The following is a 17,094-nucleotide window of genomic DNA, read 5'->3' as shown; positions in this document are numbered from 1 at the left end:
TCAAAGACTGAGGCACCACAGGGAGTATGGGGCCAGTGGGGACTCCCCCTCTGGCCCTGCTGTGCTTCAAGCTTTGAAATATACAAGAGACCTTCGGGCTCTTGTACATTTCTAAAGGAAGCCCCACGCTCCCTGGGGTTTTCTGCTTTTGAACTATAGCAAGAGCCCGGCATTGCTCTTGCTACAGTTTAAAGGCAGAGGCCCCCTTATAGACTAATTGAATAGTCAATGGAAATCCCATTGACTATTCGATTAGTTAATTCATCTAAATTTAACGTCCCTATCACAAACATAATATGGGTCACTGTTACAAACTTGTTTTTGTAGCCTTAAGTCTGTTTTTAATCAGAGACTATTAATTTTGTTTTGTGGACATGTCTACCTAGGACTGGTATGAAACTATCAGTGCAGTCTTTTATGAACTAAAGCAAGATGCATAAATTCTAATATATTAATTTAGGTGTACAATTATTGTAGGCTTTCAGTCCTGATGGCCGTTGGCTAATTACTGCATCAATGGATTGCACCATTAAGACTTGGGACCTCCCATCCGGATGGTAAGTCAATTAAAGAACTATAGCAGAGTTCTTATTTGTATGTGTATTTCATGCATTAAACCACACACACAAAAAAAGACTTGTTGCATTGATTTCCCACAAACCTACACTAGTTTAAAAAAGTTGATATTTTCTGAACATTCATATTTGACTAGTTTTGTCTGGTATTAGTAATTTTTATAGCCATTTTATGAAGCTCTTATAAAATTATAGAAAATTATATATCACTTAAATTATATTATAGTATATACCAGGGCTACTTAACACGCAGCCCATTTGTTTGCAGCCCACCGTGCAGCTTGGGTTTACATGGGGCTCAGCACGTGATTCATGAGTGGGATCCAGAACAAAAAAGTAGTCAATATAATGCTCTTCTGTTGATATGCGTGTTAGTAGTTCAATTCCCAGACTGTCATTGCTCATTAAAAGTGCTGTCATATGGAAATCAGGTAAATATTGCATTTTATTAACACCAGCAGAACTGACTTCAATGGGGCCTATGTATTGTGTAATCTTGCCTTAATCTTTATATTCATGCCCATCAGTGTGAAAGAAGCTGTTTGCATATATTTGCATATATATTTGCATGTATATGCAACCACACTTAAGTTGCGGCTCTCGGCATGTGCTCTGAGTATCATTGTGGCCCCTGGGGCTTCCGAAGTTAGACCATGGTATAGACCATGTTTGAAGCCTGATAGTGAAATTATAAATAGGGCATTTTGTTTTTTTCACTTTCAAGTACATGTACAATTGAAAAGGTTGAAGTCATTTTTACTTTCCTGAATGGTGATTCCTGTAAAACATTTTGTAAATTCAAAAATCATAAAATAGATTGTCTGTTGTTATATCTGTGGTATCAGACACTGTTAATATTGTAAATAAAGTATAATTTAGGAGGTGGGAAGGTGCACACATAGGTGACTTCAGCTTCCCTTTGTTCTTTCCTGATCTGGGCTGATCTCTTAGGGTGTGTCTACATAGCGAAGAAAAACTTGTGGCTGGCTCATCTCAGGCTCAGACTTGCAGGGCTCTTGCATTGCTGTGTAGACTTCTGGGCTTGGGCTTCAGCCCAAACTCTGGAACTGTCTCACCACACAGGGTTGTAGGCTCTGGCTTGAGTCCTGTGAAGCTGAATTAGAATCATAGGGCTGGAAGAGACCTCAGGAGGGCATTAAGAATTGGGCCAGCCACATGTTTTTCTTCACTGTGTAGACTTACTCTTAGTGTAAGGTAGGTTTCTTTTAACAGCAAGGGTTCTCTTACTGCAGCTGGCTCCTAATTTCTCAAAGGTTTAAGTTGTTTTGTTGCTATGACGGTATTAACTAAAAAGTACTTACCTTACAAGGGCTTTCATGTAAAGTACACGATACGAGTGGTATTATGGAAAGATTGGTCAATAGATTGTTGAAAGTCATGCCTCAAGCTAAAGAGACCAGAAAATTAATGGATGAATATAATATTTAGATCTTTTTAGCAAAATTTTTATGAATATGAAATTGAACTAAGTACGTGGCAAATTATCCTAATTAATTTCTAATAGAATTTGGAAATTAGAGGAATGGTTTTGCTCTTGTATGTCAGATGAAAATATTGAAATAGAGCAGTGATGGTCATTCAAAATTCAGCTACAGATCTCACTTCCCCTTAGTATGTTTAGGAATTAGTAAATTAAAGTGTTTAGATATGAGCTATTTTACACAGGTAAAGACTTGCTAGCTTTGAAACTCTCCTTAAGAAAAATCATTGATTTTTTGAATCAAATGAAATCTTACCTTTTACAGGTTTTATAGTGAACACGCTTTAAGTATGTGTGTATAAATTCTGTTGTAATCTAAAGGATGTTTAAATGGTCTCCTTAAAATTCACAAAATTGGATGATCTAGCTGTGATTAGGGATGTAAGAGACTAGTCCAGGGGTGGCCAACCTGTTACAGACAAAGAGCCAAAATAGTGATGGATATAGCACAAAGAGCTGAGCAGGGGAAAAAAGTTGTTGGGGGGGAAGCCCTGGCCACCGCGTTTGGTCAAGGAAAAAATAAAGGACCCGGTCGCAGCCCTTTTAAGAGCATAACAGGCATTGCCCTTTGAAGGTGGCCATCTTGAAGTCTGCACTGGCGTCCCGTGCAAACAAACACGCTTTCAAAGCCATGGGTGTGGGAGCCACAATTTTGTCTTTGAAGAGCCGCATGCAGCTCGTGAGCCACAGGTTGGCTGCCCCTGGACTAGTCGACTGTCCGATAAGCTGAAACTTATCTTGCTGCCTCTATCAGAGAGAGGAAGCAAAGCGGGAAGGGAAGCTGGCTTAAAAGCAGGTTCCCCCCAACACCCACGGGAGACAGGGGAGGTAGAGCACAGTGGAAATGGCTCCACTCACACCACTTCTGCTGCGACTCTGCTTTGAAATGTACTAGAGCCCCAGCATTTCAAAGGCTGAGGCCCTGCAGGGAGCTCTGGGCCAGCGGGGAGTCCCCTGCTGGTCCCGTACTCCCTGCAGGGTTTCTGCATTTGAACTGTAGCAAGAGCCCAGTAGTTCAAAGGCAGAGGTGCCCTTATAGATTATTTGATTAGTTAGTTAATTTAAATGTAACATCCCTATTTGTGATTGATTGGTATATAGTCACATGGCTTTTGGATGAAACTTACAGAGTGTAGTTTGTGTAAAAGCTATTCCAGACTGAAAAATCAAATTGTTGTAACTATGAACAGGTTTCTTTTTTTACTCAAAGGAGTTTGTATAGGGCGTGAAATTTAACATTAATTTGGATTATCCATTTAACTCTGTAGCACTAAAGTTTTTTTTCCTGGTGATCTCAGTGTGCACTAACACACCTTCTGTTCCTCTTAGCCTAACTAATCGTACTTGTTTTTCTTTTTTGAGTCCTTATGGATGCTCTCCTTGCAGAAGACATTGGTTTTATGTAGGCATCTTCTGCTTGCTATACTTCTGCTCTTGTGCAGCTGAACAGCTCTGTTAGAAATCCCACAGTCTGGCTGACTTCCTCCGCTACAGATTTGTTCTCTCCTTTTTCAGTTCTTCCATCTTCCTTCCTTCCTTGCCATCTTTCAGTCCTCTAGAATGTCTTCCATCTTAATCACTTGGCTGCTTCACCCCCCCACTTCTGGGTCCTGAGCGCCACCTGTACCTCCCACTGTGTGTGTTCCAGTTGTGACTCCCTGTGCACTTCTGAAAATCTGACTGTAGGTGTCTCAAGTTGAGCATTCAGAAAATGAAGAAACATGGTGGTGACCTGTAAAACCTTTAGTTTAAATGAATCCTACAGTTCAAATCCTACCAGGAATCCTACAGTAAAACGGTTTTGTTCACTACAACACTGATTCATTTACCCTCTCTTCTACACCATATAGTGTACAGAGTTTATATTTCAATATGTTTTTACATATGAATGCTCATTCAAATACTTACTTCAAATTCCTTGCATAGCAGGGAGCTTCTTGCTATATTGTGCGGATTTTAAATTTCAGGGGAGGTTGTGGAAAGTGATATGTACCCTGTTAGGGACTGATAATTTGTAATTTCTATAGGATCAAAAATATTTGTCTTGGGAGACACATGATAATGTAACTAATTAAAGTTGTATAAGGAGTTTATATAGTGATGGTGTGTTAAACTAAACTGATATTACCTATTTAATTTCTATTTTCTATTTCAACATTACAGTTGTTGTTGATTTTAAAAAAAAATCCAAAATCCAATTTTTTTTCCTATTACAGAAAACCCAAAACATTGAATTTTTCTCCTCCACTGGTTATGATGGGTGGGTGGGAAATGAGAGAATCCAAGTACAATTGAGAATGCTGTGCTGATTTTAATGTTTAGTTGGGAGATGCTGCTAACCAACAGTGTTTTATGTCATGTAAGGTGGTACAAGCAAGCAATTAGTGGGAGGAGGGGAAAATGAAAGCAAGATGAGACCCCAAAACCGCAGCATGGTGTAGCTGTAACTGAAAACATAAAATGTACTTTCTTGACCCTAAGCATCAATTTGGAATTGACTCTGAAGAAATGGGTTCTTGGTTCCTCAAAATATTTAAAACTGTGTGTAGGGCCCTTCTAAGGGATACACATAATTTATTGGATTATTTGGAAAAATCTTATTTGTATGTATGCTTCCATAATCTGAGTGCAAATGTGAAAATCACATTGGTTTCATAATACAGTATATTGTTAAGAAAATTAATTCATTACTCTATCTTTTTCTTTTCATAGCCTCATAGATTGCTTTTTGTTAGACTCAGCAGCTATCAGCATTTCTATGTCTCCTACTGGAGACTTTCTAGCTTCCTCGCATGTAGATGATCTTGGAATTTATTTGTGGTGAGTACATAATACATTTTTTAATGAGTATTCAGAAAATATCTGTGGAAATTGGAGATGGAAACAGGCTGTTTAAATTGCTCTATCATACTGCAAATTAAGACTTGTTTCTTAGAGTACATTCTACATTGTTTTGTCTTCTCCGGTTCAAAAGTCTCAAGCCACAGGCTTCCGCTCCTGGGAGGATAGTTGTATCATGAAATATCTAGTGATAGATACACTTTTTCCTAACAATCAGTTGAAATTTTCCTTTTTTAAAATTTTCTCCTCACTCCTGCTTAGTTTCAGGAGGAGGAAGAGGAGCAGAATTCTAATTGAAGGTTCCTTTGCTACTCCCTTCTTCCTCGCAATGCCCAGGGAAGGAAAAGAGGAGACCCTACTATAGCACAGCCTCCACCAAGCCTGGGAGGAGGGTGTGGAACCACAAGAGCTGAGAAGAGGTTGGGGGGAGGAGGGGCAGAATTTATGGGAGTTATGAGGGTGACAGGATTAACGGGACAAGACTGATGCGGGGACTGGAGAGACATGATAGATTGGGGCAGAGGGGCTGGAACAATATGAACTACTGGGCAATACAGGGTTGTGATAGACTTTTCTCCTTTTGTACGTCACTTTAAACAGTGCCAATATTGCAATACTGGCAAACTCTCTTAGGGTACGTCTAGATTACATACCTCTGCCAACAGAGGCATGTAAAATAGGCTACCTGACATAGTCAATGAAGTGGGGATTTAAATATCCCCAGCGTCATTAAAATCAAAATGGCCACTGCATCAGCTGATTGTCGGCACAGTGTGTGAGTTAGATGCGGATCAGCCGACAGGGAATGCCTTTGTCGACCGCTCCCTTATGCCTCGTGAAACGAGGTTTACAGGAGCAGTCAGCAAAGGTGTTCTCTGTCAACCGATCTGCATCTTGACTCGCGTGCTGTGCTGACAATCAGCTGAGCCGGCACAGCATGGCGGCCATTTTTATTTTAATGAAGCTGGGGATATTTAAATCCCAGCTTCATTGACTGTCGGGTAGCCTATTTTACATGCCTCTGTTGGCAGAGGCATGTAATCTAGACGTACCCTTAGTGTAAATGCAGTATGTACTTTTGCTTATTATAAATTAATTCACTTAGGAAAACAGTTTTAGTTAAGCTATTCAAATAGACTTAAATTTTGCAGATAAGAGCTGTATCTAGACATTGAATGTAGACACCAGTATAGCTAGGTTAGCAAAAAATTATATTAACCAACAGAGCTATGCCAAGAAAACATTTTAAGTGTAGATTAAGACTAATTTGTCATAAGGTTCTCTCCCACACATTTCTGCTGGTGATAAAAATTAGGGAAATAATTACAATTTGATAATACTAATAGTTTGGGAAATCCTTGTACAAGCAGTGTACAAACTTATACAAGGATTGTTGTAAAGTGTTCAAGTACTTTACAAATCTAAACCTAACAATCTCTTCACATGGCTAATTCTATCTTTTACAGATAAACTGCAGAGATTAACCAAAATGACACAATAGTTAAAGATGAGAATCCCAAATCTTGTCTTCTGATCAACATCATAAACATACATTCTAGGAAACAAGAAGTTTAAAATGTGCTACAATTTACCTTATAATAGAAATAATGACATTTATAATAATGGCTTTTGCAGGGAGTTTTATTTTTCACTTCTACCAATATTGTAGAGAGAACTTTTTCTAAGTTTTGACTTTTTTTGTTAGTTTTGTAGAGATTAATCTAACTCTGAGAGAGAAAGTCAGTGATTTTTTTTTTATGTTGCAGTAATATCAAATCTTAAAAACACTATTCAAAATAATCCTCCATGTTTGTCAGAAAAAAGTTCTCATTTTTAATATGTCATGTCTGTCTCAATTATTCAGGTCTAACCGTTCCTTGTATTCACTTGTCTCTTTACGGCCACTTCCAGCAGATTATGAGCCTTCTGTAATAATGCGTCCTGGAACTTGTCCTGCCCAAGGTAATCATGGGATAAAGGAGACTTATTCCTGGCTGTGTAATGAACCTAAAATAGCAGACTCTATTTTCTCAATGTACAATTTGGTATTTTCTAACACAATTTCTTCATACTAACAGAAAATATTTGATTTATAATAAGGATTCTTTTCTACCATCTCTGGAACTCTCTTAAAATGTAATTCACTGACCTTTGTCCCTAAAATTAATTCCTGCTTCTGAATCCAGTGGTTTGCTCAGTCTCATAAGGAGACTGAGGCAGGCATAGGGACAGAACCCAATCTCTTTACAGTACATTGATCTTAAAACCATCTTTACTTTCATGCATGCAGTTGTATGCATATTTCTGTGAGAACAGTTCTATAAAGATTGTACACACGTTAGTAGATGCATAGTCTAAATGTTTTTAGCGAAGTCTCATAATTAGTGAACATTTCCCTTGCTCTTCTCTATTGCTGCATCTGCTTCTCGACACACAGCCATCATGAATTAGTTTGCTACCATAGCATGTATTTGGATTAAACAGGTGTTTCTTAAAGGCACATGTACCTGTGATAGCCAGTCACTTTTATTATTATAATATATCACACAGCTGGTAACATCAAATATTCAGTTCTAATATTTTTGTTCATCTTGACAACATTTTAATAGTAATCAAGAAACTAGAAGAAACTGTCAAATTAACTTTATTTTGACCCAGTGCAACTGATCTCAAATTTAAATTTGGTCAGACTGGTACACGAACAATTTTTTTAAATCTTTTGAAGTTTCCCTGATTCTGGGGTTACCTATAATAGTTGTCATTGTATTAAAATTTAATTTCAACAAAATATTTAACTCAAATATATTTTTATGTAAACTTCATGCATCATTGTGGATATAATTTGTTTTGGTTTACATGTTTATAACTGAAATTTGTCTCTGAAAGACGTGGACATCACAGGAGATGAAGAAACAAGTGATGAAATGATTGTCTATAGTTCACCAGAGCAATTGGAAAAGCAGCTAGTGACCCTGTCATCGCTTTCTGAATCAAGATGGAAAAACCTCCTCAGTCTTGATATTATCAGGGTAATATGACATGTATCCCTCACACTGAAAGCATTTATTATTGTGGCTTCTGGGCCAGATCTTGTGGTCTTTATTCCGCGTTCTTTGGACAGTTCTGGTAGTACAACACAGACAGCTGACTTAACCAGTTGCTAGAGTCCTTGATTGGTGTAGGAATTGGCTAATGACTGCTTTGTTGCCATCTCTGGCCTGGCCGAGCAGATACTGTGGCTACTAAATCGGCCTGTTTAAAGGCACTTTCCAGTGAGACCAACTTAAATACCCCTATGAGTTTCCTCTAAGTTGTGCCTCCAGACCAGTGCTTGGAAGAGAGATGGATGGAAAGTGTCATAAAGAGAGCTTTACATACCCCTCCCATGAGCTGCATCAGGCATAGACAACTGGTCCAAAAGACCCTCCTTCTGTTTTCACTGTTACTCTAGGATTTATCATTAGGAAAAAACGTAATGCGTTCCATAATGCCTGGAACGATTTTGTAGCTGTTCTCTCAAAAGTCTTCCTAATGTTAATAAATACAAATTTCCCCAATATAGAAGTCTTTCATGATTCTAACAGTCCTGGTTATCTTCCCAATAAGGGTTTCTTTCAAAAAAATTTGTAAAATCAAAAGATTTTATGATAAACCTGACTATTTTAATTCAAATGTTCAAACAGAAAAAGAATAAACCAAAAGAGCCACCGAAAGTTCCCAAATCCGCTCCATTCTTCATTCCAACAGTTCCTGGCCTCGTACCACGATATGCTGCTGCTAAGCAAGAAAATGAACAGCAGGTAAAGGAAAAAATGAATAGTTAAGAAAATTTTATGTTTTTCCAATGTACCTCTGGCATACTTTAAAAGTTCTGTGAAGAAAAAATTTTAATACATTTTTTTCAGCACCCACTCTGTTATATAGTTATATAAATGAAATTATATCCAGATTCCTCAAATGTTTTGACCTATCTATGACAAATATCTTAGTTGTGAAAGCATGCGTTATATAGTGGTTGTATTCCAAGAGATGCAGATGATGGTTTTTTTTTTTTTTTTTTTTTTTTTTGTTTAGTCAAAGGTGGTGAACCTTGGAATATTAGCACAGAAATCTGATTTCTACATTCAACTTGAAGAAGCCATGAGCAGTAATGAGTGTAAGTCGGTGTGCGAAATGTCATTAAAGTGTAACAAACTATTAGTATCGGGATGAATGTTTGAATTCTGATGAAGAATTAGTAGGTCATGGAAAAGAGGGTTATCATATATTTGCAAAGACTGTATCACTAAGCAAACACTGTTAACAGTTAAAAATAAATTAAAAAATGATTTTTTAACTATAACTAGGGATGGTGCCCACTGCTTGCTAAGCTTGCCAACCCCCCTCTCTGGGGAAAGGCAGCCCTGGCTCCTCACTGGCTGCCGGGGAGGGCCAGGCAGATGTGTGGCAGCCCTGGCTCTCTTCCCTACTCCTCGCTCCCAGCCCAGATGTGTGGCTGGCCCAGCTTGCTTCCTCTGGGGCAGAGGCTCTCTCCCCCTCCCCTCCCTTTCCCCCCAGCTAGGGAGGGTCCGAGGCGGGCCCAGCACTTCCCCCCGGCCCTTGCCCCCCCCACCCCTTTGGCCCCTTCTCACCCCTACCAACTAGCCCTAGCTCTTTCCCCCAGTCATGAGGCCATCCCCAAGGCTGTTCCAGGTCTTGCCCCTCCCCCTACTCTTGCCCCCCATTATCCCTCCCTCCTCTCCCCCCACATCAACTGGCCCTGGCTCTTTCCTCCCCCCTCCCCAGCCACCAGGAAGGGAGGCCAGAGCAAGATTGAGCCTGGTTCTTCCCCCAGGCCGCTGGGGTGGAGGGGGGCCTCTCCAGGGCCTCACAGGCACTATGCGTTCTTCCCCCTGGCTTTTTGCATTTTGAAATTGAAATGCTTCAAATCACCTGTAGAGATACATATACTTGGTGGACTCATTTAACTTTGTTTAACTGGTGCCACTGCAGAGCCACTTTAAAATAGGATTTGAGAAGCAATTGCTAATTTAAAAGAGCAGAACTGGAACATCAGTAGGTTGTCATTAGAGACTTGTTGGCAAGCCAGCTTTGCTAAGATTTGTTGCTGCTCTTTAGACTCTTCAAATAATGTTTTTGAAGTGAGCAGTTTAGTCTGTCACACTCAGATGAAGGAAGAATGTATCTCAGATTTAACACTGGGTAGAAATAAAATTTGCAGAAAACATAGACCGGCAAATTAAATCTGTTCCTGATAGGGTTGCAGAATGGTTCCCATTGTAACAGTCTCATATATTTTTCACATGGTCTCAATTTGCAATATTTTTTATACTTTGTCTATCCTGAGGTTTTTTAAGTTTGAGTGAAAAAATTTCAGCAGTTTGAATTATAAGATTATAAAACAAATCCTCCTTTCATTTATTTTTAAAAAAGCTATGCACAGTTTAGGACCAAATTCAGCAAAATGAACTCAACCTCAGGTTTTGGACTAGATCACAAGCATGAAGAAATTGACAAGTTTTTAGTCTGCCATTTTGCTGCATTCTAAAATAGTCTGCAGACTTAATTTTTGCTTAACAGACATTTGTATTTTTTGTGGCTATGATAAAGTTGTCAGAATGAGAACTGAGGTGCTGCTATCCTCTCAACCAGTTTCTACAGAAAAGTCTCTCCAGACAAGTACTGAGCTTGATCTTCCGCCACTTTCCTGTGCAATTTCCATAGATTTCAAAGGGAATTCTGTAGGAATCAGGCCCAGTGCAATTGATTGGGGAGTATAGGAATGGAGAGAGCTATTTCCCCTCCATCTCTCTACCACAATTATCACCCAACCTGGGGTTTCATTTATAGAAACTATCAGAATCAGTAAATTCAAGATGTATCCATCTTTTTTTCCTTCCTCTAGTGCCAGTAGGTTTGTTTTACATGATATATTCTGTCATTTGGTAACTGTCGCTTTTTGGTTTAACAGTCCCTGCAGTAGTTCTAGTTGGTGATAGAATATGTGAGAGATTAATAAAACATTGTTTTATCTTAAGTATCCTATTTTGTATACAGGAACTAATATAGTCAGGTATACATTTTTGTGCAGTACATTTAGTATCTCAGTACATAGTATGATATTAGATCTTTTCAAAGCTGTTGTGTAAATAAATGTAAAGACCTGTACAATTACAAGTATTCTCTGAATACTAACTGTATATATGCTGTGTATATGTATGGTACTTTTTGTTTGAGAATGTCTGAGGAAATTGGATGCTGTATTTTACCAGCATTATCTTAATGTGACTTTTTTTATACAAATAAGCTTTGTGACTTTTGCCTTGTATATAGCTGCTGTATTATAATGTAAAGTACATCAGTTAACAAATTACAATGAAAGTTAGTCTCTTCTCAGTAACTTCAGAAACTTGAATTAACAGACGAAGACTATTTAAGATCACGAAGACTCATCCAGAATGCCACCAAATTAGGGATGTAATAGTGTAGTTGATTAACTGATAAGCAAAAGCTTATATTTTAATGCTATGGACTACACACATTTCCCTCTCCCCTCCCAACCAATACATTTTTTAGCAGGCTGGCCAACAGCCCAGCTCAGTTCTGGCTCACGCCAGGTGCGGGGACCTATCCCTGCTGTGGCTCTGCATGTAAAGTGTATGAGGAGCTGGGCAGGCACGCAGCCCAGCTCAGTTCCGGTGTGCACCAGTTCTGGGAGCTCAAACCCTGTCCCCTTGCAGACAGTGGCTGCTGCCACCCCGCACTGCTGCCTCTTTATCAGAGGCAGCAGCACAGGGCAACAAGCAGTGGGTCCTCAAGAGGAGCTGGTTTTTAAACTGACTCCCCTCATGGACTAGCTCCTGCCTAGCACCCCACGCTGCTGCTGGCCCTGACCCCAGGGACTGTAGAATAGTTGAGCAACTGATAAGAATTCAGGAGGTTACTTGACTATTCAGTTAACCTATATTTAACATCCCTACACCAAATAGCTGTTCAAAGATACTGAATTTTTTGTACTGAATATTTCTGTTTCTTCATTGCAAATGTTTAACAGTTTGTTTGGGTTTTTTTACTGCTTTAACACAGATAAGTCTCCACTTAGTATTCTAAAGGAAATGGGACCATCTGGTATTGAGACAGAGCTAAGAGGATTAGCTCCAGAAGGTGGTGGCTCTCTAGATGTGATGAAAAGCTTTTTGAGACTGATTGGGACGATGTTGAATTCGAAATGTGACTTTGAGCTGGCCCAGGCATACCTTGCATTGTTTTTAAAGGTAACTGTATACATTTGATATCATTATTGTTATTGTTACTGTTACTTAGTATATCATAATGGTATGTTGCACTGTAAAATAGATAGTCACCACAACAATGAATGGACCTGCTTTGGAAAGTTTCTTTCATGGTAAGATTCTTGTTTAATAAAAGTATTTACTGTAGCCATTGACCAATATGAATATATTCTCTGCACCTTACATGAAAAAGTAGAGATGGTGGCAAAGACAATACTAGCAATTTAAAAAAAAATCTAGGGCTGTCAATTGACCTGCATTAATGCCTGCAATTAATGCAAAACAGGATTAATGCATTAATTTTTTTAACTCATTAATTGCAGACATTAATACTGTGTTGCCCTTTTGAAGTGCCGCTCCAGCTCTTCAAAGGGGCAGTACTGGCGGAACCGGGGATCAGCTGGAGTCCCCAGATGATCCCCAACTCTGCTGTTGCAAATCCCCTTTGAAATGCCAGAGCGGCACTTCAGAGGGGCTTTGCAACACGGAGCCGGGTGTCAGCTGGAATCCCCAGCTGATCCCAGGTTTCTACTGTGCTGCCCTTTGGAAACACCGCAGCGGCGTTTCAAAGGGGAGGCGCACATGATTAATCGCAAGTAAATTTTTTAATCACTTGACAGTCCTAAAAATCACTTGCATATGATGCATTGCTTATGATCTTTTTGTTTTTTTGTCCCGGTATGATTTAGTGCTTCTCTTAACCAAAAGTTACTTAAAAAGTAGTTAAATAACTTACCTACATTTTTGTGAGGATAAACATTTGATTTTGTTTGTTCCTTTCACACTGGGGGCTGTATTTTTCAGTTTTCATCTTAGTCTGCTGATTTTGAGAAACTATGACTTAAGCATCAGAGTTGACAGCGTACTCCAGGTGGTGTGGAAATTAGGTTGTCGTATGCAGCAAGTACTCCCTTTAAAAAAAAAAAAAAAAATTGGCTATTTAGTAAAATGGTTCTTAAAGTTGTTTTGAATTATGCTAAAGCATGTAGATTATGCTAAATAAGAGACTATTTTTATTGTACTATAGGGTAGGAAAGGAATTAGTTACAAATTTTAAAAATTTTGTGTCTTTAACACCCCTAGTGTGAATCTAATGGGTTACCGGTATCTGGGAGTGGGTGGAGTACTGCTCCAGCCCTGCCATCACCCCTCCCATGAGGCTGGGAGGGGGGCTGGGAGCTCTGGTGGTAGCCTCCATGGGGGAGAGGAGCAAGGAGCCGCTTTAGCCCGACCCTAGTGGGTAGAGGGGCTGCTCCAACCCTGCTGGAGCAGTCCCCTGCAAACTCCCCTCTCTGCATTTAGCCATTTAAATGATTAGTAGAAGCACGGCGTTTGAACAATTATTAAACAGCATTTTACATCCCCCAATTCAAACGTCTGTTTAGTGTCCATTTAATTGAGGCAATTTAATAACAACATTGCCGAGATTAAAATTGAAGAGCAAGGGAGTTGTTAAGTTCTACAAATACAAATGTTTACTTGATTTAGAGTCCAACCGGGGAAGTTCTTTTTGTGATACCTGAGCAATAATATATTGTAGAGTTTAGAAAAGTGAAGAGTTAGCTCAGTGGTACTGTTGCCTGATTTTTTGATTATACATTGATTATATTACCGACTTAGTTTCCGCAAATAGCACTCTGAAATTTGATAGGTTCTTGTCCCAAGATCAGGCCCAATATTAGCAGAATTACTCTTCATTTGGGAGCCCTAGTGTGTACAGTTGCACCACTCAGACTTAGGAAATACCACTATTTATAATAGTTAGCAAAAGTCACATGCACTGTAACCAAGTCAGGCAGAGAACTCTGAGCTAAGCATCCATATGCTTACACCATCTCTTGCAAAACAAAATGAAGTGTTAGTTGTCATCTTCCTGCTCACTATGATGTCCTTCATCAATGATGGTTATCTTGGTATTTCACCTCAGGCATTCAGGCTGGGATATAGCTTTTCTAACGTGTTACACTGATAACGCTATCCCTAATGCATATTCAGTAGGGAGTTCAGTCCCTCTTCATTTGCAATTATTCACCCTCTAATACTGTGATGCCATTCTCTTTCAGGTCATTAATCTTTTTACCTCCAGCTTATTATCTTGGTAATTAATTGACACATATGCTATTCTTGTTGTCAGACATTTGTTGATGTCCCTAAATAATATCCCCAGCTGCTATAAACTAGCACTGTCAGCAGTTTGTGTGCCATCTTTTCAGTTTAGAAAAAAGGAGACTGAGGTGGGATATGATAGAGGTATATAAAATCATTAGGGGTATGGAGAGGGTGAATAAAGAAATGTTATTTACTTGTTCCCATAATACAAGAACTAGAGGACACCAAATGAAATTGATGGGTAGCAGGTTTGAAACTAATAAAATAAAGTTCTTCTTCACACAGCACAGTCATTCTGTGGAACTCCTTGCCAGAGGAGGCTGTGAAGGCTAGGACTAGAACAGAGTTTTAAAAAAGAGCTAGATAAATATATGGAGGTTAGGTCCATATAAGACTATTAGCTGGGGGGTAAGGAATGGTGCCCCTGGCCTCTGTTTGTCAAAGGCTGAAGAAGGATGGCCAGAGACAAATTGCTTGATCATTGTCTTCGGTCCACCCCCTCTGGGACACCTGGTTACTGGCCACTGTTGGCAGACAGCATATAGGGCTAGATGGACCTTTGGTCTGACCCAGTATGGCCATTCTTACGTTCTTACCTTGTGATCTAACTTACCTGTGCTTACTTATTGAGCAGCTACTATTCTTCAGGCTAAAAGGCCTGTATGTATGCTGACTGCTTAAGCTATCATTATCGGGCAAGCCTGCTGGTCTCTTGTGTGTCTGCTGCTCATTCCTTACTCCTTTGTTTGCCTATGATTTATGACTACCATTACTGCATAGCTGCATATTGACTTCACGCTATACTGAGGCCCATGGTGGTGCAATATGCTATCCTGCATGATATTAAAGTTTATTTTTGAGCTCTGTCCCTTTTTCCAGGTCAACATGTGCTAACTGTTTGAAGTCACTATACTCAGGCCCCAGATATGAGGAGAGTGTCTGGCTTCATTCTTCTTGCCCAATGAGCACACCTTTTCATTCTTATACATGGTTTGGCATTGTTTTTGAGAACATTTGCTGCATTCTTCTAGCTAATACATATGTAATAGTAGCAGAATAACTGATTGGGAAAAGGGTCTGACAAAGATAACATTAAATTGAATGTATGAGAGAAAATAGCATTACTTGGGCATCACTGTACAGAAAATGTGGCGTGAACAGAAAAGTTGATACCCCTTCCCCAAGTGTAATCATTTGGATTTAAATAATTGACTTACCTGTCTTCATTTCAGTTGCACCTTAAAATCATTTCATCAGAGCCAGTCTTGCTGGAAGAAATCGCTAAAGTGTCAATCCAACTAGAGGAAACCTGGATCCATTTACAAACTCTCTTCAATCAAAGTCTCTGTGTGTTAAATTATATGAAAAGTGCTTTGTTATAACGTGTCTTTGTTCCTATTTAAGGATATTAATGTTGGATAATCCTCTCAGATTGATGTCAATTTTTTACTTTGGAGATATGTATTGTTGGAACCAGAAACTTATTTTGTATGTCTTTTAGATAATACAAAATTGAATATTTAACTTTTATTTAGCTCATTTAAATTCAGTGTCAGAATTTGAACCTAAAAATGTTAAAATGAAAGTGCTTGGTTAAATGATTTTTGGAAGTAATGTAAATAATTTTTAAAGATGAATAAACATTAAGGACAAATGTAGTGTAGCAAAGCTATATTATCATGACCAAAAACATATAATGCGACGACAAATTTTAAGAGACAAAAAGCAATGCATCTGCCAGTCTGTATATAGAAAATACTTTGTCTGTGTTAGACTTATGCAGCAGTTTACAAAAGCTATTAGTTTAACAAATGTTAATTATGAACTAACATAGTGATACAGAAACCCTGCACATCTTCTTGAAGTCAATTGTCATTGTCACAAATAAGTACTAGCTAAATCCAATTTGAAGAAACTAGTTTGTTTTCACACTCCTCAAAATTGTGTTCCTTTTATTCAAATCTTTTTACTGAAGCAGAGATTGACAGTTGAAATATTGAAGACAGAATGTAAAAATTGTACCATTTAGCATGTATCAAATTTATTATATTGAAATTTTGTGAAATTCCATTAGTGATAATGGGGGATAAAAGCATTCAGGTTTTAATGTTCATTATTAGCTGCACTGAATGTTAACTATGCCAATGAATATTCCCATTTTTGCTAAGAGTATCTGGGGTTTCTTTTTTTTTCAAAGAAAATCGTGAATTTTTAAAGGATCTCTTTCAAGTTCTGCTGGTTCAGAATACTTCTAGATGCCCAAGAATGGTTTGCTCTTGGATAGGTTTATTCACTCCGTTCCATACACTACATATAGAAATATTTTTCTCACTGAGTAACTGGTATGTATATGTAGTTTTGAAAAAATTCTGCTTAGATGGGGCTGATGCCCACCCAGGGCTATGATTTTGTCACAGAAATTGTGAATTTAAATAAAGTGCATTTAAATAAATGAAACAGCAGTGTTGCCACCTCACATGCACCACTCATATTTGGCCCATCTATCATCCTGTCTCCATTTGTGGAGGGAGAGATGGGATGAGCCTGATTGGTGTTGCAACCATAGCACCAAGTAATAATGCTTAGAGCAGGGTGCTGGAACCAGCTCTGCAGGATAGAGGTTACTGCTTTGGCCACAGTGTGGTGTGGGCTTACGCTCCAACACTTGTCAAGTTCCCAGTCCCAGGCCTTACCTTTCAGCACCCTTGGCCTTGCCATGATTTTTCCACCCATACCTCTGCTGTGAAATTCATGCAAAATGCCTCTGCCAAAATCA

General features: G+C 38.9%; 1 protein-coding gene across 1 annotated transcript in view; it reads left to right on the top strand.

Moving 5' to 3' along the window:
- Window positions 1-16,490, top strand: part of WDR36 (WD repeat domain 36) — a 49,541-nt gene extending 33,051 nt beyond the window's left edge. The window contains exons 16-23 of the mRNA XM_006134450.4: window positions 478-557; window positions 4,789-4,896; window positions 6,782-6,879; window positions 7,804-7,946; window positions 8,601-8,717; window positions 8,992-9,073; window positions 12,004-12,191; window positions 15,551-16,490. Coding sequence (XP_006134512.1) covers window positions 478-557; window positions 4,789-4,896; window positions 6,782-6,879; window positions 7,804-7,946; window positions 8,601-8,717; window positions 8,992-9,073; window positions 12,004-12,191; window positions 15,551-15,700 — 966 coding nt within the window. The 3' untranslated portion in view covers window positions 15,701-16,490. The remainder of the gene's footprint in view (window positions 1-477; window positions 558-4,788; window positions 4,897-6,781; window positions 6,880-7,803; window positions 7,947-8,600; window positions 8,718-8,991; window positions 9,074-12,003; window positions 12,192-15,550) is intronic.
- The last annotated feature ends 604 nt before the right edge of the window (window positions 16,491-17,094 follow it).

This window comes from Pelodiscus sinensis, chromosome 6 (assembly GCF_049634645.1).
Source record: "Pelodiscus sinensis isolate JC-2024 chromosome 6, ASM4963464v1, whole genome shotgun sequence".
Lineage (NCBI taxonomy): Eukaryota > Metazoa > Chordata > Testudines > Trionychidae > Pelodiscus > Pelodiscus sinensis.
The sequence above is the reverse complement of the archived record's forward strand: the minus strand, read 5'-3'. Positions and strand labels throughout refer to the sequence as shown.